A 22,499-nucleotide genomic window follows, 5' to 3' on the forward strand; every position below is an offset into this window, starting at 1 on the left:
AAGCCACTCCTGTATTGTCCTTCTGGAAGGTTCTCCCATCTCCGCAGAAGAACTCTGGAGCTCTTTCAGAGAGTGACCATTGGGTTCTTGGTAACCTACCCGACCAAGTCCCTTCTCCCCCAATTGCTCTAGAAAGAGTCTTGGTGGTTCCAAACTTCTTCCATTTAAGAATGATGGTGGTTACTGTGTTCTTGGGGACCTTCAATTCTGCAGAAATGTTTTGGTACCCTTCCCCAGATCTGTGCCTTGACACAATACTGTCTCGGAGCTCTACGGACAATTCCTTCGATCTCAAGGCTTGGTTTTTGCTCTAACATGCACTGTCAACTGTGGGACCTTATATAGACAGGTGCGTACCTTCCCAAATCATATGCAATCAATTGAATTTCCACAGGTGGACTCCAATCAAGTTGTAGAAACATCTCAAGGATGATCAATGGAAACAGGATGCCCCTGAGCTCAATTTAAAGTCTCATAGTAAAGGGTCTTAATCCTTACGTAAATCATTTGTAATACAACTAAAAACCTGTTTTGCATTGTAATTATGGGGTATTGTGTGTAGATCGATGAGGATTTGTATTTATTTAATCAATTTCAGAATAAGGCTGTAACGTAACAAAATGTGGAAAAAGTCTAGGAGTCTGAACACTTTCCGAATGCACTGTAAGCTAGGAAGAAAGGGTTTGGCTGATTTCTCATCGGACAACTCATCTGGCAAAAGAGAAGTTTGAGAATCTGTCAGTGAAAACAGTGTATTGATGCCTCTTGGCAGTTTACAGTTCCGTAAAACCATTGGTAAGTTCAATAAGGTGCCTCAGAATCAATCATGAGAAATACATTGACACAGTACTACAACACAGTTTGTTAGCTTACGTAAAAATCTAAATCATAGTTCAAATATGATGACACTACTTTACATACTCTTTTTGGTTTAAATTAAAATAAATGTTTCCTGATACTGACATGATTCTCTTTATCATTGACTTGTTTTTACCTACCGTATACTTTGCTTATTACAGCTATGCACAATCAAATCCTATAGTTTAGGAGGACAATGATATGTAGAGGCCATGCTTCAGGCAGCAATGACAAAAATCTAGTGCCAAAAAATGTCTGATTCATTCCAATAACACAAACATTGATACAACTCATTCCTCTGACGAGAGAGCCAGTCTTTCCAACTTGGCGTCGAACCGTTTTCGGCTAGAGTCCAGAATGTTGATGCCGTTCTTTTCAAAGTCATACCGGAGTTTAAGCAGCTCCTCCAGTCGCCCTGTGATGTTCTGCGTGCTGTACTCCAGGACTTTAGGTTTCTCCAGTATCTGCTTCATAGTGATCCCTCCCTTTAATAGACAGTCCAGTTTTGAACTCAGCGTATCCGACCCGATGAACAGCACAGTGGGGTAGCAGACGATCAGTTTCTTGACGTCGACTTTCCGACAGCCGAGAGACGCCAGCTTCTCATGAAGCATCTTGAGGTTTCTCTTCAGGTACTCGTTAGAGAGGTCCAGGATTTCTGCCCCAGCACCCTGCAGCAGAGCCAGCAGCTCCGGATCACTCATCTTGAAAGTCGCCTTGAGGAAGTCAATGTTTGCCTTCACCCTCTTGGTGCTGCGGATGAGGATATAGAGGTTTCGGGAAATCACTACCTTGGCGAACTGCCCAGGGTCCTCTCCACCCAACTCGGCGCACACGTCTTCCAGGAACTCCACCATCTGACGGTTGAGCTCGACACTGTTGGAGAAGGTCCGTGGCGCCGTGGTCAGCAGGCGGTGGAGGTCCTTGGCATTGAGGCCCAGCGAGCCCAGGAACACGATGTTCTTCTCCAGGTTGTCGTTGTCGCTCGAACGGAAGAAGGACTCGGGCGAGCGGTCCAGAATGCTGACGATTTCGCTGTCGCTCTTGAAGACACTCCGCCACATCGCCCAGCGTTGCTCCAAGTGCTCGCCCGAGCGAGTGATGGCTCGTGGGTACCGGGAGATGATGCCGGCCACCACTTTGCGGCTGGCGCCTTTGCCATGGAGAAAGTGAGCCAGACCTTGCTCATTGGTGATGACCTTGCGAAGCACTCCCGGTTGGCGCTGGCGCACCATCTTCACGTCCACCCCCATGAAGGTCAAGCTCTCCAGCAAGGACTCATTCTCAGGCCCCACTGAAGGCTTTGAGTCGCTGACAGTTGCAGTGACGGTGCAAAGCCCCCTGGGAACTCCGACAGATGTCAGCTGGGCGGGAGATGAGACAAAGCGGCTAAAAGCTGGTACAAGGGTTCTGTGAAGGCCTAGCAGACCCTGGACTCCTGGCATTAATGTCATTTTCAACACGGTTGAAACATGACATCAGACCTAGAGGAAAAAAATACAAGATAATATTATCAATAAAGTCTACCTCCAGTGAAATTATAGTAGACATTTAAAGTCTACTGAACTCATTAATGATACTGATCAAAGTCAAGCTACTTTGTGCATTCTCTAAGCAGGACGAGATATTATAAAAAGGTTTCTCCAAACAGCTGTGCAGAGAATAGTCATTTTATAGGCCCTCGGTTTGTGCACCATTCAGCAGCACTGCAGTAGCTTCTAGCTATAATTAATACCAGTCCCACATATACAAGCTAACAAGCTATTAGTGTTAACAATCTATTGTAAGTGTTTCATGGAGATAAGTAGCTAGTTATAACAGCCTAGCTAGCTAAATGTAAACAAGCATTTCGCCTGCATGCTAGCTGACGTTGCTGGGAATTAGCTTGCAAAAAACGGAGCTAAATACAATTATATTTCAACTTACTCTGTCGATTGTCTGTAAGCTTGATCCATATGCATTGGGGGGGACAAACATCTAATGGAACTTCATTACCAAACGTAGGCAGAGAGGAGGTAAATCTACAACAGACCCACGTTTGGAACGTTTGTTCAATTTATGTTCTATTAGATTATTTTTCTCAATTTCCCCCTGAATAAGGACCAACCCTAAGGACAATCGGCAAAGTTTAAATTGAATGTTCCTTAACTCCTGGCAGACTATCCGTTTTTTTGTAAGCTAATTCCAACGATAGTAGTGTGTAAATACTAGCGCTGTTAAAAGCAGTTACTTACTTTAGTCATTAGCTACTGTAAATTATGCACTACCGATCCTTAAGAAATTATGCAATACCAACCAGACATATTTGGTATACTCTCCGATTGACAGTGCACGCTTTGTGCCACATTGAAAATACTTTTTAAATACATTAATTTGCTTGTGTACTATTACAGTAACTAACGTTAGCTAGCTACCTAAACAAATCATTATTGAAAGTTAGCTATTCGTCTTAATAACAGCTCACCCTTCTTTTGTTTGGTTTCTCCTCTACCACACACATGCCGTTTCCCAATGACCAACAAACGAGGAACAAGCAGGTAGTTTGTTAACATTCATTTCCCGTAAAGCCTTTAGCGCACTCTTGCTGTGGGGGTGGACGTGCAGTTTGTAATGCCATGTAATATATAGCAATACGCTAGAGGGTGCCAGAAGTCCTTGGATGGCGCCATTCAATTTCTGAGGTGTATAGGAATAAACATAATATTTGTTATTCCTGCCTCCTGTAATTCTGCATGTGCTGTCATATTTATATAATTGGCTTTCTTTACCATATGACAGAGTTATATAGGCATAACGTTATGCTACTGTATGTTTACAGGCCCAGTGTAGTCCAAATTGTGATTCGCCACTGAAAGAGCTTTGGCTGGGTTAGGCCGTCATTGTAAATAAGAATTTGTTCTTAACTGACTTACCTAGTTAAATAAGGTTAAATAAAGGTTAAAATAAAAAAATATAAAAAACTGAACAAAAATATAAACAACATGTAGTGTTGGTCCCATGTTTCATGAGCTGAAATAAAAATCCCAGAAATGTTCCATATGCACAAAAAGCTTATTTCTCTCAAAGTGTGTGCACAAATTTGTTTACATCCCTGTTAGTGAGAATTTATAATTTGCCAAGAGAATCCATCTACCTGACACGTGTGGCATATCAAAAAGCTGATTAAACAGCATGATCATTACATTACACAGTTGCACCTTGTGCTGGGGACAATAAAAGGCCACTTTAAATTGTGCAGTTTTGTCACACGACACAATGCCACAAATGTCAAAATTTTTGAGGGTGTGTGCAATTGGCATGCTGACTGCAGGAATGTTCACCGGAGCTGCTGCCAGAGAATTTAATGCTAATTTATCTTCCGTAAACTGCCTCCAATGTCATTTTACAGAATTTGGCAGTACGCCCAACCGGCTTCACAACCGCAGACCACGTGTAACCACACCAGCCCAGGACCTCCACATTCGACTTCTTCATCTGCGGAGTTGTCTGAGTGGGGTGGAGGTGTTGCTGATGAGTATTTCTGTCTGTAATAAAGCCCTTTTGTGGGGAAAAACTAATTCTGATTGGCTGGGCCTGGCTCCCCAGTGGGTGGTCCTGGCTGTCAAGTGGGTGGGCCTATGCCCTCCCAGGCCCACCCATGGCTGCACGACATAACCTGAAAGCCCGCTCAGCAAGGAAGAAGCCACTGCTCCAAAACCGCCATAAAAAAAAGCCAGACTACGGTTTGCAACTGCACATGGGGACAAAGATTGTACTTTTTGGAGAAATGTCCTCTGGTCTGATGAAACAAAAATAGAACTGTTTGGCTATAATGACCATCGTTATGTTTGGAGGAAAAAGGGGGAGCCTTGCAAGCCGAAGAACACCATCCCAACCGTGAAGCACGGGGGTGGCAGCATCATGTTGTGGGGGTGCTTTGCTGCAGGAGGGTCTGGTGCACTTCACAAAATAGATGGCATCATGAGGAAAGGAAATTATGTGGTTATATTGAAGCAACATCTCAAGACATCAGTCAGGAAGTTAAAGCTTGGTCGCAAATGGGTCTTCCAAATGGACAATGACCCCAAGCATACTTCCAAAGTTGTGGCAAAATGGCTTAAGGACAACAAAGTCAAGGTATTGGAGTGGCCATCACAAAGCCCTGACCTCAATCCCATCGAAAATTTGTGGACAGAACTGAAAAAGCGTGTGCGAGCAAGGAGGCCAACAAACCTGACTCAGGTACACCAGCTCTGTCAGGAGGAATGGGCCAAAATTCCACCAACTTATTGTGGGAAGCTTGTAGAAGGCTATCCGAAACATTTGACCCAAGTTAAACAATTTAAAGGCAATGCTACCAAATACTAATTGAGTGTATGAATGTAAACTAAGGGACCCACTTGGAATGTGATGAAAGAAATAAAAGCTAAAATAAATCATTCTCTCTACTATTATTCTGACATTTCACATTCTTAAAATAAAGTGGTGATCCTAACTGACCTAAGACAGGGAATTTTTACTAGGATTAAATGTCAGGAATTGTGAAAAACTGAGTTTAAATGTATTTGGCTAAGGTGTATGTAAACTTCCGACTTAAACTGTATACAGATAAATAAATACAGAAAAAAGAAACAGAAGGCATTTTAACCCAGTCCGGTACAAAGAGAAGATTCATATGGGAAACAAGCCTATATACCGAGTTCCCAATTCCATGTCAGAATGATTCAAGAGTGTTTTACTGTTGATCATGGTTCTCATGGGGTACAATGTAGGGTTGAATGACGGGAACCCGGTTTCTGAGATTTACCAGGATTTATCATCCAAAACCACTCTCTTTCCCCGGGATAAATTACTGCGAGCAACCGATATATTATAATAAGTTATTTATATGAACGGCATGGTGTGAAATGGAACTGTTAAATGATATGCAATGTCTAAATCTGGCTAATCTACGGCCTCTACACGATGGATCAACGCTCGGGTTAGGGACAGACCCATCTCAGTATGGAGCTTAGTTCACAAAGCATCTAGACCTGTCATCTCATCATGGTAACTTTTTTTCTTATGACCGGTAGGCATACATTTGCTGCAGCGTGTTCTGTGCTACAGTAATATAAATACCAAATGCGCCTCTAATTTACCCATATCCATCTGGCTTCACCTTGTTTTTATTGCAGCAGCAGAGTATTAAAACAGCCTATCAATGTTGTTGCTTTAAATCAGTGCACTGGCGAGCACTCTCTCGCAGTCTTTCTCTCTCTCCATCAACTCCATTCAAATTGCATTCAAAATTGATAATCCTGTTCTAGATTGATATATAGCCCTATATATAGATGTCCTAGCCAGTGGCAATTTTAGCATGTAAATATTTTTTTTTGTTTATGCTTGCCAGCAAAGCCACTCCACAACATAACACAACACAATACTAAACAATACATTACTAGCACTATTACGGTGACAAGCGATGCCCACCAACAGCACCGTGGAGTGAATCCTTACCACTGCTACACCTGGCTATCAGCAGAGCCTTGTCTGGCAGCGAAACAGTTCATTTGCTTTCTACCTTTAAAGAAAACATAGCTGATATGGCTGACTTGCTACTGACAATTGAGATGTACAAACTATGGCATAAGGGGATGGTGAGCGGATAAGAGGCAATCTGTAATTTTGTTTAAGACATTAAAGAGCGAGCTAGGATGGACGTAGTCAATATAACTATTTGTTTTATTTTTGAAATGTACAGCGACAGAATTCAGAACATGGGCCGTTCTTACAGTATTCTCCCTGGACACCAAGTCAGAACCGTAGGATAAATAAAGGGGGAATATAAGCAGACAATGAAAGCTCTTATAATATTAAATTATAAAATTTCTCTAAAACAGGCTATAGGCTACATGTGCACCACAAAGTTAGAATGAGGGGGAAAAGGACCAAATGATTAGGGTGAGGTACATGGGCTACTAACAGCTTACTACACAACATAGACTTAGTATTACTTTCTTAGCAACAGTATACATATCTCCCTGGCATATTACATAATTTATGCAGCAGTATACAATGCATTTTAGGACTCACCTTGTTGTGCTGTGCTCATTTGAACAGGAAGGTGGCGCGGCGGTCCTTCTTTTGGGCAAATTTTGTCATCAAACTTTGTCATCAAAGTCTGGCATTCTCTGGATTTATGGTGCTTTCAAAACTACTGGGAACTCGGGGAAAAAAACCAAGGTTGAATCATGACGTAAGTGATCTTCAGGTTGGAGCTCTAGAAAGAGGCCTGAGATCCCGACTTTCTTTTCCGAGTTGGATGACCGTTCAAAACGTTTATTTCCGAGTTCCCAGTTGTCTTGAACTCACTGAAGTCTGAGATTTCCCAGTTCCAAGTTTCCAGTTGTTTTGAACGCGGCAGTAGTCATGCTGAATTGACAGCATGGCGAATGTATTCAACCTTTTCTGGCCCATTGTGTTGCATGTGATTGTTTATCCTTTTAAGCTTGGAAAATAGACCTTTAAACTCAGACTTGGACCATACACCCACTCCACTGAATAGCAGGCTAGTGATTGCTTTGCAGTTAGCCACTGAATCCTTCCAAACCACTCATTGTTGAATTTGCAACTTCCAACTTGTTGTGTAACATTTATGTCCAATCGCCGATGAGCAGCAATACGTTTTATCTATAATTTCCCTTCATTATTTCTCTTCATATGACAAGGATTGAAAAGGATTTGCCAGTAGATTGTCGACTTCATTCATGAAGGTGACTGTGTCTAGCTTGCTAGCTAAGATTTTGAAAGTATGATGTTGACATGATCAGTCCAATCAAAGCTACTGTAGATATAACGTGATTTGACGTAATTTTATCTGTGGTCAATGACTTTGAGCCTTCTTGGAAGGGCTCTTTTAATGTAGCTCTATGGCAGCACCCAAGGCTTGAGTTTTCGAGCTCTCCCCATAGATTTTGCGGTGACGTAGTGTCCCCATGAGTGACAGAACACTCAGGCAGTCACGGTGCAACTAGAGAACACTACTAACACCTACACTCCATATTTTCAGCTTGCTACCCCACCACCACAGAAAGCACTGAGCTAGGCTGAAACACCTGCATTTTGGAGCTGCTTTACTCAAGAAAGCAACCCCTGTTTGTATGCGGCTTTATTAACTCAAATTGTTATTTTTATTACATTGTTTGCAAAATGATATGTGACACGTATTAATGCCAAAATAACATGCAAAACAGGCAACAACAACAACAAAAATATGCATTTTTAATTTGTGTTATTTTTTTGCTAAATAGTTTCTGCCTCACATGCCCTGAATGATGGGTCGCCACTGGTTCTAGTCTACCTCTTTCAGGTAATAAAGTCAATGCAGTATTAGCCTTATATTTAGCTAATCTATGATGGGTTATGCATAATAAGCTTCTAACCTATAGCCTATGTCTCTTACGCAGTAAGCAAACACCTGTGATCGTCTGGCCTCTCTTTTTAAATAAACACTCCTTAGCTCTTTGTGTCCCATGCAGGAAAAGCTTGATTAGAATAGCTTCCTGTACATGATATTTTTCTTGCCTTTCTTATACCAATAGACTATTCGAACAGGTATGCAAGCTCTTTTTTGCTGAATGTTAAATATAGCAGCCATTAAAACAGGTAGTTTGAAAGAAGAGCTAACGCGCGATGGCGCTAGGCTATAGCAGTTATTTATTCAGACCCACAACCATTCAATCTTCGTGAAGAGAAGTGAAAGCCTTTTGCATCTAATTCTAGTCCTATATCATTCAAAGATGTCATTAGAAGGATTAAGATAAGGACAACGAAACTTATTCAATTTATCTTTTGAAAGTGAAGAAGGAATGAAGCAACAATAGAGAGAAAGAGGATGTAAGCTAATAACATTAGGGGAAATATTATGAAAGGTAGCCTATATATGCGTTAGCCTACAAATTATACAAATAGACCTTATTATATTGCAAAATTAAAATAAAATTTGCTAGCCTATACTTGTAACTTTGTAGGCCGCATGTGCTGTACAAGAATTGCATGTTCTCTTCTGCTTTATCATGGTTTGAATGATGTGTGTAATTCCAGCCCATATAATACATTATACGGGTGGGTCTAATCCTGAATGCTGATTGGTTAAAACTGCATTCCAAATGGTGTCTATTTAAGCATTAAGGCACGGGGGGGGGGGGGGGGGGGGGGGTGTAGTATATGGCCACTATTCAATGGCTAAGGAATGTTCTTAGCACGACGCAATGCGAAGTGCCTGGATACAGCCCTTAGTCATGGTATATTGGCCATATACCACAAACCCTGAGGTGCCTTGTTGCTATTATAAACTGGTTACCAACGTAATTAGAGCAGGAAAAATAAATGTTTTGTCATACCACGGCTGTCAGCCAATCAGTATTCAAGGCTCAACACACCCAGTTTATAATTCTCAAGTTACCACCGGCTAAATCAATGATGTTAAAATGCCTATTTACTCTGTTCCATCTGACTTTGCAATCAACTGTCTCATCAGCCCAGCCAGGCAATTTATGAACTTGATCTCCACTATAAAAAGCATCTAGACATTATCTCATATTTCTTTTAGACTAACATTTAGTTTTCAACAGGACAGATTTATATAAACCTTGCTGTCTGTCTCTCCGACATTGCAACATTGTTTCGCTATTCAAATTCAATCTCCAGCTGTCCAATAGTAATGAATGTGTTGGGAGTCGGGACAAGACAGAAAGGCAGGCAGTGTTTCTCAGCCAGTTGAAGTCATGAATCAGCTGGCATCATTTTTATGGATATATACAAAGAAATGTACATTGAAAAAAGGTGCAGCTGATTCAAACGAGTGCAGGTAGTTTGCAGTCTTTCCAGCTTCAGTTTGAAGTGATTGTGTTAGCTGTGTTGTTGGCTAGCTTCTCTGATCAACAGTGTCCTGACCAGTGAGCACATTTTCTATGCCAGGCGAAATCGCGCCTCATTGTTATGGATGTGTCCAAATAAATGTCACAATGAAAACAGCTTCAACAAATGCAAATGCAGCTACTTTGCTGTTATTCTGGTGCACTTTTTGACGTGACTGGAAGTTAGCCGTAGTTGGCTAACTAGCAAGCAAGGGATAAGAACATTATAGATACAGTACAAAAAGACTGAAGACTGGGTCGGGTTTCTGGCAACCAAACCGATAAAAAGGGACTACAAGCAGGCCTGGGTAGCGACCCTATATTTGTGGCTGGACTATATCTTGTGGAAGGATTAAATAGTATGAATAAATTAATCAAAATAATGTTTTTAATTAAAATATGTAAACCATTATTTGAATATGTTGGTAATCTGTTGTATAAAAGTGATAATGCCCTTGAAATCGGTGTTTGGAGGATATATTGGCATGTTTTGCCAGCCCTCGACTTGGTCTCAGGCCTAACAACACCCATGCAAATATATCCTCCAAACACTGACTTCTTGGTCATTATCACTTAAGTATAATACAATACAGTACAGTAATACAGTTCACACTCAAAAAGATTAGCCTACTGGAGCTAGTTTCATTTATTTACCCAAGAGATGATATAGCTAGCTACTTCTATGGGCTTTTATGTTTTTCTTTCGTGCATAATGTGCAGTAGCCTATATCATACAGTAGTCTATATGTATTGAATAACGGCAAAATCTTTTGGGCATTTTTGGGCTTCATTAAATATCATTAATGTAGGGCTTATAAAATGTATTTAATATATGGCTCATTAGGATCAGGTTTGAATTTTAATGCTGATCAAAGCTCTGATCAAATCCAGACATTTATTTGCTTTATAATGCTTTTGAATGACACTTCCTGTTTAGCGGGAAATACCTGGTTACCCGGGACAAAAGTCATTTATTCTCGGGATGGAACATTTGTAAAATACCGGGAAAATATTCAACCCTAGTACAATGACTGAAATGCACTTGGGATGGTCACCTAATCACATAATTATTTTTAGAAGAATATCTCTGGTAAATTGCAGCAACTTCTTGTGTATTGAAGGCCATCATGACCATGGACTCCTCCAATCAGCCCATCTCAACGCTGGAGAAGGAGAACTATCAAGGTGTTGTTTGGCATTGGACAATGAGACACAAAAGGGCCTTTTATACTTTATTCATGCCATCCATCTAAGTTTCAAGTTGTTATTGTCAGGTGCACAAGTACAGTGAAATAGCTTTCATTTTTAATGCCCCAACAGCCAGCTGACTCTGTGCACCTCTGTCAGCTGTCCTCTTCAGTTCCAATCCTTGCAGCTCAAGAGCGCGACTGCGGGAAGAAGTATCATCCTCCATCTCTTCCTTGATGAGCCCCTGCGCTCATACATATTTTAATATGGCACATAGAGCTATCTTTATTATTCAAATGGTTTTTCTTCCACCGCTCGGATGTTAAAGGAAAGATAATGCTTTGTCAAGGCGCCGGTCTCCCTGCTAATTTAAGTAATGTCTGGCTTGAGAGAGGCTCAATATTACTGTTCTGTACACATAATCAGCAGTGCAGTATGTTTTTCATTATGATCGCTCTCGCTTCCTTATTCTCCCACTCGATCCACAGCTCATAAAGAGGGTCTCATCTGTGTCTAGTTACTGATGTGATGAACAGTTATTGTGCTGGCTTACACTTTTCTTTAGTTTGCTTGTTGTTGTTATGTTCATCCCAGGGCACATACACTTAAAATCAGTAACTTTCTCCATACCTTATGGTTATGCCTAAGTCTACTGCTGAAATGTGACTGCTTTATTTGTATGCACACACTTAAAAAGCCAGCTTATTCATATTTTATCCGACACTCTTATCTAGAGCGATTTACAGGAGCAATTAGGGTTAAGTGCCTTGCTCAAGCCTACATCAACTAATTGGCTCAGGGATTTGAACCAGAGACCTTTTGGTTACTAGCCAAACACTCTTTACAACTAGGCTGTCTGCCACCCCAGTGAAAATGGGTGGAATTCAGTTTATAGAGAGCATAAAGAGTTTCTTTCTTTTTACTTGACGTAGGCCAACTGTATTGGTGATCCAGAAAGATACCTAACCAATACATTTGTTTATTATTGTAACCTATGGTTATTTATTCAAGCCTTGAATGCTTGTTTTGTTATAGTGCAAATCATGGTCTTGTAGCATTTTTCCCTCAAATGTATTTGTTAAGGGATTCTGTTGAGACCTCATAGGGCAGCAGCGGTATCTGATATGACTGTGAATATCCCATAATCCTAAAACCCACAGGAAGCTACTGGGGGGAGAACGACTCATGATAAAGTTTGGAACGGCATGAATGGATTCACTAATTCCGCTCCAGCCATTACCACGAGCCTGTCCTCCCCAATTAAGGTTCCGCCAACCTCCTATGCTATAGTTGCCCCTGGATTGGTCTCTCTGATAATGGCTTTTAGCAGGATTGTGATCCTCAAGACTAAATCAATAGGGAAATAGATATTGACCAACAGTAATGTCCCAAAGCCTATTTTCAGGCTCGTCTCAGCCCTAATTGTTTCTTTCAAGACGAACTGGAAACAAACAACCTCTACCAAAACAACCCAACTCCTATAGTTTAACAGTCGAAATGTCTTTGTGGACTCTATGAAAACTGTCACTGTGTTGACATAATCTAGATCAGTTTCCTGATCCATTTGTTGATGCCCTGCAATCGTGGTGGTGCTTGGGTTACTGTGCCACTGACATAGCCTAAAACGTTCAGATGGGCAGCAGGTCTTGCTGAAGGTGCTGCACAAACAACAAAAGTTCACAGGTGGGATCTGAACTAAGGATGTCGAAGAGAAGATGGGTGGAATTCAAGATCTGCCAGACCATAAGCTACACAGCTCCCATCAGTCGAAGACACAGACCCCCTTCTCCTGCTGCTGCCGGTGTGTAGGTGTCACTGTCTGTGTAGAAGCTTCAAAGGTTTGATGTTTCTTTTCTGTGAGCTTTCTTGACCTAAATCACATTTACAATGCTGATTATCAGGGTCTGCATGGTTTTCCAGCGCAATGGAGAATCCAGAGAATGTTCCTAAATGCTATAAGTGGTATAATTTGTGATGAGGTTGGGGTGACTGTAAATGTCAGATGGACATATTCTATGATTATGTGCAAATTGTGCTCTCGTTTTATATTAGTTTTAATACCAAAATTGCAGAAATAATCATATGGAGAGACCACTATAAATTCGTCATGATATTATTATTAGAGTACGAAAACTTTATTTTTTTAAACTCTAAACTCAGTTTGAACAATATTGTGAATGTTTTAGATCTGTTCTTAACGGGGCAGCGTGAAATGAATCACGATTAGCAATTGTGCAACACTGAGACCTTGTTTGCACCTCGACAGAAATTATTTTTATTTACTCACGCATATGATTTCAATCAATGTATATTTAATTTGTGTACAGTATGTTTCCCTCTGTAATTTGTTTTAATCAAATGACACGTTTTGACATTTCCTGCAGTACGTTCCTAAAGGGGCGTCGCAGCAGAAAACATCCACCTACGTGACGTCAACGCAATCGTGTTTACGTGGATAACATGGCGGCGGAGATGTGGTTGTAGCAAGGATCTTCTCCTAATGCAAGCCTGTCGCAGTGATATGAAACCATTACTAAACAAAGTGAATGTCAACAAACAGAAACTTTCCCCACAGTCTCTGGGCTAATTGGCTAACTCTTCGCATGAAGCCCTTTTCCTCTTCTCTCAGCCACAGTGACAACGGTAATGGAAGACGAAGAGAGGCAAAAGAAGCTCGAGGCCGGCAAGGCAAAGGTATGATAGCCTAGTTACTAGCTATCTAGCCGAGGTCAATTATTTATCTGCGTTTCTGTTAGTCTGGCTTGGGAACCACATTCATTGCTGCACGTGCTCAGTTATACATGGGCTTATATCGTTTTATTTAGTAATTCGTTGTTTCGGGAGTCCCTTCCGTGTTCCCGTCCCTGTCAGCTGTCACTACTAGAAAACATGCGCCCCCATGGCATGGATGACAGCCCGGGGGGTTAGGTGTCTGTGTTAGCCAGCTAGCAAGACTTCCTTTGTCATGTGAAGTTCCATTGGTATCTCATAGAAACGTGCTGTTTCCTCCTAAAATGTAATTACCAGTTTTGAAGAGAAGTATTAATTTGAACTTCGATAGTTAGCGAACTAATTCATCCTTTCCTGTCAACGTCATGCTTTATTAACACCACGTGATTAAAATATTGAGATTCTTGTGTGACAGGTTCAGGACATGCCCCTAGTTAGCTTGAGCAAACTCACATGTTCCATACGTGACTGATTCTTTGTTTCCTTTTTTGAATGTATGCTATCGTTACAATGTAACAACCAGTGCTATAAATGAGGTCATAACAACCCTGCTGAATGATGTAAAAAAAGAAAAGGTGCCAACTGCTTATCTCATGCAGAAGGGAGGTCACACAAGCTCCGCTCTCCATGAAATCAATCAATCAATCAAGCTTTGCAATGCAACATATGCTCACCTCACATAATATTTCAATGTGTGTATTATTTTAATCAGAATTTTCAATAGAATTTCGAAATATCCAGTGAACAGGCACAGTAGCCTACTTTATGATGATACGATAACCCACCCTCATAGTCAACTGAGAAGGATGACAATAGTTTAAAAATAGAATAGTCACTTCCCTGCTAGAGTCCCAAAAATATATAAGGGTGCTTGGAGGCAGATGGAAGGAAAGTACACTGGACTGGCCTCAGGTTAGCCTCTACAAATCCGAGAGCGCAGGTTAGCCTCTACAAATCCGAGACTGGAAGACTCCTCCCTCGTCTCTTACATGTAGGCTCACTTTTTGTAAACAGTCATGTCACAAGTCAGACTGTTGAATAAACTTAATTTGAACGTACTTCACCTGTTTTCTGCTGATTTTTGTCCATATGTTGGAGGTAGTCTGAGACAATATCCACAGAGTAGTGTTATTAACACGACTTTCTGTACGCTGGTCTGTATGTCGGTTTGTATTTTCAATGCTGACGTAATTCGCACGCGATTTGCATATGTCACCAATGGCAGAGTTTAACTGAAGCACAGACCAAAATTTGTCCGGTAACAGTCGAATGTTTAGACAAACTGAAAGTCCTTTCAGAATTTGAGGTTACCGACCTTTGCAGTGTCATTCCCTTACCTTAGTCCCTTAATGAGCTTATGCCCTAATGCACAATACCTTGACTTGGCACCTCTCCACCATGCCACTAGAGGTTTATTTTGAGTCATGAATCTATCTATTTTGAGCCAGTAGTATTTATTCAGTATTTGAAGGCTAGATCTATTGAAAGGGAAAACACTTTTTGTGTCACCACACCTGAAACTATTTTGGAACGTGCAAATTAAAACTAGACTGTCTCAATAATCAACTAGCAAGGCTATATTTAAATGCTCAGTAACGATAGCAGTAAGGCACCACTACATATTAGTGCTGAGGCGCCACTACAGCCGGGGGTTCGATCCCAGGCTGTCACAGCCGACCATGACTGGGAGCCCCATAGGGGGGCGCACAATTGGGCCAGCGCCGTCCGGATTAAGGGAGTGTTTGGCCAGAGGGGGGCTTTCCTTGGCTCATCATGCTCTAGCGACTCCTTGTGAACGATGTTTCCCCCGACTCATTGGTGCGGCTGACTTACGGGTTAAGCGAGCAGTCTCTTAAGAAGTAGGCGGCCAGGCATTTGGAGGACGCATGTCTCGACCTTTGCCTCTCCCGAACCCATTGAAGTTGCAGCGATGAGACAAGGTTGTAACTAGCAATGGGAGAAAATAAGTTAACTACTTAATAAAATAAGAAATGCTTCAGAGTGGTTGCAAAAGTATAGGTCTAGGCCATCTAGGAGTCAAAGAAATGTACTGACTCCATGGGAGATTCTCAAAGTCTGTCCTCTCCTCGACTCCTTTGTCCTTTTCTGATTGTGGGTACTTAGCAGGCCCCACAATCAGATTGAATGATTTTCTATGGAAAGGGGGGCATTGCTACTAACGTTAGCGCTATCTGTTCCCATAGACTTCCAGTCATTGAGTAATTGAGACTGTCTATTTAAAAGCGTGTCTCGGCAGAAATATGTATTTGTTTACATAAAAAAAAAAAAAATCTAAATTAATATAGGGAAAGCACTAAACTCCAAGAACTTGAATTCCATCAAGTCAAATTTTATGGTAATCAACCTAAGTGGAGGCTCAAATATCTTCCATATTCTTGTGTGCGTGATCTTCAATCAAGCAGGACGTTTTCCTTTTGCGTGCCATCATTTAATCTGTGAATGCACACACAACTTTGCATCTGGAAATTGCGACATGGAAACAAGCGTCACCACTCAACACTTAATTGCTATGATACATATAGTACTAGGCTTATAAGACTTTCAAAGACACTTGCCAACTAGCCTATATGAGACATTAGTAGACCCAGACCTAGCCTTTAGGTAATTGATGACAGAGGTACCCAGCATAACCTGCTTGATTAAGGATAATCCCCTGTCAGGACACAGGCCATGGCTTGACCTCACTCATCTAACTATAGGCTATACTATAAAACAAAACATCTTAAGTGTTATATGAAACATAGCTTATCTTAAACTTTGATAATTTTTTATCTTTCATAGAGCTCTCCCCCAGCTACGATTCTCTGCTATATTAACGTTAAAAAGGACTGCAAGGTTGATTTGGAATTTGATGGACCAGGGGTAAGAAGGACTGAAAAGGGTTTTGTATCAGCAATATTGAAATCAGTTAAATCAGTTAATCTGCACATGGCCACAAATTGGATGATTCCTCAACAACAACAACAACAAAATTATTTTCACAAAATATAATCCATAGGAGGGTCCTTTTGGTGGAAGGATTTTTGACACATATTTTTATCTTAATAAATAGTTGAAGTTGGAATATTTGCAACATTCTGGCTTTACGCAGGCCTCCTTTAAGACTATAATGTTTCTTCTGTAGGTGCTACAAAGCAATAATTGGTGTGATATGAAGCTTTATCGCTTGCTCTGTATTATGAGTAGTATTTTGATTTGACATTTTATACAATGAAATGGCGAACGTGCATAAAGATGGCAGAGTACAGATAATTACATTGTTTTAGCAGTATCCACATTTTTTAAATGACATGGTTCAATGCACCAATAAATCAGCACAATCTGCTTTCTCGGTTTTTCAAATTGCTTTCATCTTAAGATAGCTAGGTGGGACCACCACATGTCACATTTACTCTGTTGGTAGCCTAATGCTTACAAATTTGTTTTAATAACTTTGTTCATTAAACAGACAATACACACCTACCCGATCAGTAAACACACATATACTTTTTAGTAAGAATATAACTGAAAAAAATACAAATAATATTGTTCCCACACAACTTGTGTCACGGGAAAGTGTGGAACCGCTGTCATAAATAAAATAAAGTCATATTTTGAAACAGAGCCCAAGCACATACACATGCGTACACACAGACACTCTAACACACACATTATTCTTTAGTTGTATTGTTTGTATTTTTGTTTTGTATTGTTTGTACAGTATATTGTTGTATTTTAAAATTGTGACTGTCCTTGTGTATCAGTGTTTTTCTTAGTTGTTTTGTGTTTTTTGTGAACCCCAGGAAGAGTATTTACTGCTTCTGCAAAAGCTAATGGGGGATCCAAATATACAAATCCAAGCTCATGCTTTTTTGATCCACGTTTCGTCTTTCCTACCCTCTCTACTTTGTTAGGGAGCAGCCGTAGTGTGTTCAGCATGATACCGATAGAAAATAATACAAATCCTATTTTCACAAGCATGTGACTCTCGTGTTCATATATCACAACCTCTGCAGACTTTTGGAGTTGCCTATACGCGATCGGGCAAAATAATAGGCCTACACTTGATTTATGCTACATTATTGCATGCTAAATGTTTCTGATCAGTGATAAATGAGCAAACAATAAATTAGCTTATACCACCTCCACTTATTTGCCCAGTCAGAAACCAATTAACCAAATAGCCTATAGAGACAGATTCAGTGAAACAAAATCACATTGATTATCAGACAAGTCAGTGAATTCACAGGCTTTTGGTCGGGAGTAGCCCTAGGCTACCAAGCAACTGCGATTGAAGAGTAAAATAATCCACTTGTTAAACTACATAACATGCTGGCACAATTTTCTAATACATGAGCCAACTAGACAAGATGATCATGAGCAGCACTCCCCTGAACTTAGCTAACGTTTCCCCAACCTAATTGTAGCCTAACCAATATCCAAACGGAGATTCAGTGAAAACTAAAATCTGACATTATTGATTTATCAAGACGAATCCCCACCCTTGTCTCAAAGCAGTGCGATGGCACTGTCCCAATCAAAACAGTGCTGAAATTATCAAGTTGACCACTTGCGGGTAGGCTATTGCAAATTTATTGCAAGGATTGGATGACTCTGGGAGATTCAGTAAGCAACAATTTGATACATGCCTTCAATTGCGTTAGCCTACTTTATTCATAATCATTCAGTGATATTTATTCCCTCTAATTCTTTATTGATTCATCCAGTTGTGGTTAAGAAAACAGTGCATGCTTAGTAGGGGCTATGCGAAGAGAGAAACTTTGCAAGGCATGTCACTTTGTCTAACTGCCAGGATGGTAACATGGCGCTGCCTAGCAACCATCAAGAGTTAAAGAGCGTAGTGCCTGCCAACGCCGCCTCAGCATTGCGGCTACGTTTCATACTAACCCGTAGGCAGAACTTTACCGAAATTATTATCAGGTTGTTTGGCGGAAATGACAGTTTTGGCTTTGATACTTGCCTAACCTTTCAGATATAAAGAAAAGGTGGAAAATGTTAACATTATGGTAATGTTGGCTGAAAAACGTCTTGATATGAAAGGCATAAGGGTCATAAGGTGGCTTTGAATTTGCCATAACCCCCTACCCTTTCAGATATTTGAAAAAGCTGGTATAAAAAAAGCAGGCATGGTAAATTAGTGTGATTTTGGACTGTGTATGAAAAGGATAATACAGTGATTTCCTTACCAATGCTATCCCTCACAGTTATGTTGCCTCACCTGAAGGAGTTTGACCTCCATTGACTTCAATAGAAATGTTTTGATGTTGGCTCCATGGGGGCTGTTACAGGTTCCTCTGCACCCCGCCATCAACATTTTGTTTTTAGGGAAAACATTGCCAATGCCTTACTTTTCCTATTTCCCATTCACCCAGGTGGCTTTATCAAACCTCATGGGTTTTACTGAGCATATAGCCTAGCGTTTTAGTGAATTCCATTCCATCTTTCTGCACCTTCAACAATAACAGCCAGGTCGATATGCATTTGATTTAAAGTGTGTACTTTTCACAAATGAAACAACATGAATATCCTACAGTCAAGTCAACCCCTGTGCTCCATGGTATTGTAATTGTGCCTCAACAGCTTCTCCTTTCACCATTTTCTTGCACGTCCTAATATTATGCTAAATATTTAAAGGACTGGAGCCATCATGTAGTAAGTTTGTGGCTGAGGAGAATCACAAAACCCACCATTTCATATGTTCTCTGGAGCACAGAGGCCCAAAAGGCTCTCGCTTAAAAATAATACAGAAGAGCCTCTCCACAGTCTGCAATGGAGAACTGTTGGAAACATGAAAGCTGTCTCATTTATTTTATTTCAATTCCAATACTGGCCTTTTTAGATCATTGACATGTTTTATTTTTCGCCCCTATTAGATTTTGCTGCCTGTAGCCTATGCTTTTTTTGATGGTGTCGGAATCAATATGTGTCATGACTGTGTTGACATATGCCAACTTTTGATTGTCGCAGCAGCAGTCAAGATGGCTGTCGGGCATTGTGCCAGCAACAGCAAGTGGCTTACCTCGTCACTGGAACGACACTAATAGTGCTTTAGAGCTCTGACACAGCTCATTTGACTGTTCACGGAAATGGAGTTTAGGGCTAGTTGATTTTATTAATCAGGGATTTTTCTGCCGTTGAAATTCTTGGGCAGGCCGCCTAAGCGTTTTTTGGTTATTGCATGGCCTAAGTCCAAACAGTGAAAAAAAAAATATATACACTACCGTTCAAAAGTTTGGGGTCACTTAAAAATGTTCTTGTTTTTCAAAGAGAAGCAAAAAAATGTGTCCATTAAAATAACATCAAATTGATCAGAAATACAGTGTAGACATTGTTAATGTCGGAAATGACTATTGGAGCTGGAAACGGCTGGTCTTTAATGGAATTTCTAAACTCCTTTTTAAAATGATCAACTTGGATTAGCTAACACAACGTGCCATTGGAACACAGGAGTGATGGTTGCTGATAATGGGCCTATGTAGAGATTCCATAAAAAAATCAGCTCCAATCGTTTCCAGCTCCAATAGTCATTTACAACATTAACAATGTCTACACTGTATTTCTGATCAATTTGATGTAATTTTAAAGGACAAAATTTGCTTTTCTTTAAAAAAGTGGGACATTTTTAAGTTGCCCCAAACTTTTGAACGGTAGTGTATATATTTTCCGTGATGGAAAAATGCTTTTAAATGACTACAACCATATATAAAGTACATAGAAAATACCTAATATATATATTTTTAAAGCTGCAATATGTCACTTTTTGGATGACCTGATCAAATTCAGAAATGAGAGTTATAGATCTGTCACTCATTGAATGCAAGTGTAAGTGATAGATCTGTTCTATGTGCGTTAATTCTATGCCTCCTGTTCTTAAGTTTTGTTTTTGCATCTTACTTTTGAGTTTTGTACACCTGTTTCAATCAGCTGAAAATACAATATTATATTGTATTATATTGTATATTATATATATATTATAATACAACAAAATATATTTCACAACTGTTTAGATGGTACTATGATTCTCTACACAATACATTGATTGTTTTGTCACATAAACTGAAATTAGTTCCAACTATTAGAATTTCAGCATCATCAATAGGCAGCGCGATTTCAGCATATTGCACTTTTAATAATATTATCTTTGAGAATTTACAATCACCAAAATAAAAGCTAGACAGGGAGAACCCCCCCCCCCCCCCCACCCCACACATTTGTTTTTTCAATGTATGGATTTTGTTTGAGCAAATGAACACAGCATTAGCCATGGCAAAATTTGTAGAATTGCAGGAAATTTGCTGAAAAATGCAAAAATGTCTCTACTCCGCCAAGATAGGGGCCTCTAAACACCCACCACCTAAGCTCCTTTCTACAAGATCCTTAAAGTAATAGAGCTATCTTTACTTTGTGGGTGTATGGCATTTTTCTTCTACTCTTGAGGTGGCACTTTGAATCAATCCTGCAATTCCTATAGTAAAACTGTCTGCTACTTCCGACTCGCAAGCAATTACAAGTTTGAATCAAGTTATAATACCCCGAATGGTGGTCACACTCTGTTTAGTCCATATTGAGCGTACGTTCGGAGCCTTTGGGTAATTAATCAGTCTTGACTCAGCTTTAGACCGAAATGGAGTCATTAGCAATCTTGTGTAATGGTCTAGTTTCCAGAGCCAAGTGCCCTTAGTTCAACCACAGCCAACTGAACACATTCATGACCATTTGGAGGTACAAAACTTTTAGGCTACCTAAACATTTTCCGTTTGTACACCCAGCTGTGGTTAGTGTATTGTTCAGCCTTTTGCCTTTGAGCAGCTAATGCTATAGCCTAAGTCATTCTAGTATTCATCTTGGCAATGAAGATGGGTGTTACAAATGTGATAAGGGTCCCACGTATTTAGGCCTTTAACTACACTACCGCCTAATTTAATCTGCTGTTGATCGTTATTCATGGTCTTTCAATCAGTGCTTGTTACAACAACAAAAAATCACAGTAGCCTAGTGGGCACAGAAAACAAGCTATCTATAGTGTGATCTGTCTAAGTGAACAATCGTCACTCACATACAGCAAACATTACTCAATGTGCCATAATTGATCAAATAGAAAGCCCCAAAAAAACACTGAACCTAGTATGGTACGGTGTTCGATGTTAATTGTGTTTATCTATTGTTGGTATCAGTGGGGGATAAGCAGTGACACTGAGTAACAGATAATCGCTCTCTTGTAACGGTGCCAGCGGCTGAATTAGCTAACCTAGAACTTTTGTGAAACAACTCAATGATGGAATGCTTGATGCAGAAATCTCTAGAATTATTATCCAACAAGCCAGTGTTTTGATTTGAAGTGCTTAGAGTAGCATAGGAATAAGCAGTGACGACTTAAGGCTACCTGTCTGTCCTAGATAAAGAATGTTTGCAAAACATTGTCAGAGTTACTCCATCTTTGAGACTGCAGATGGCATTATACACCTACACAGGCCTCAGTCCCATGTGCTTGTCCAACTCAATGGTCCTTTTCCAAATAGGGCAACACAGAATCATCTGCAATTGAACTCTGTGAAAGATTAGCCAAGGATTCCAATTTACTTTTGGGAGAAAATGAATTGAATTTGCTTCTGCTGTGCAAATCCCCAAAGATCTGGACCAGACCATCTACAAACTATTGGCCTACATGTATTAACAAACTATAGTTTTGGCAAGTCTGTTAGGACATCTACTTTGTGCATGACACAAATAATTTTTCCAACAATCGTTTACAGGCAGATTATTTCACTTATAATTCACTATCACAATTCCAGTGGGTCAGAAGTTTACATTCACTAAATTGAC

At 40.3% G+C, this 22,499-nt stretch overlaps 2 protein-coding genes across 2 annotated transcripts in view; one reads left to right on the forward strand and one right to left on the reverse strand.

Annotated features, from left to right (window-relative positions):
• Positions 1 to 251: 251 nt before the first annotated feature.
• Positions 252 to 3,403, reverse strand: LOC120022218 (transcription termination factor 1, mitochondrial). Its single transcript, XM_038966097.1, has 2 exons — positions 3,323 to 3,403; positions 252 to 2,342 (listed from the first exon to the last, which is right to left on the reverse strand). Exon 2 carries the CDS (start codon positions 2,310 to 2,312, stop codon positions 1,149 to 1,151), a length of 1,164 nt encoding a protein of 387 aa, XP_038822025.1. The 5' UTR covers positions 2,313 to 2,342; positions 3,323 to 3,403; the 3' UTR covers positions 252 to 1,148.
• A 9,990-nt stretch (positions 3,404 to 13,393) lies between these two features.
• Positions 13,394 to 22,499, forward strand: part of LOC120022203 (A-kinase anchor protein 9-like) — a 138,930-nt gene continuing 129,824 nt past the window's right edge. Inside the window, exon 1 of the mRNA XM_038966076.1 lies at positions 13,394 to 13,619. Coding sequence (XP_038822004.1) covers positions 13,572 to 13,619 — 48 coding nt within the window. The 5' untranslated portion in view covers positions 13,394 to 13,571. The remainder of the gene's footprint in view (positions 13,620 to 22,499) is intronic.

Source organism: Salvelinus namaycush, chromosome 27, assembly GCF_016432855.1.
Source record: "Salvelinus namaycush isolate Seneca chromosome 27, SaNama_1.0, whole genome shotgun sequence".
Taxonomy (NCBI): domain Eukaryota; kingdom Metazoa; phylum Chordata; class Actinopteri; order Salmoniformes; family Salmonidae; genus Salvelinus; species Salvelinus namaycush.

Coding starts and splice junctions, on each gene's coding strand:
- LOC120022218 (XM_038966097.1), bottom strand. CDS start 2,312: ATGACATTAATGCCAGGAGTCCAGGGTCTGCTAGGCCTTCACAGAACC.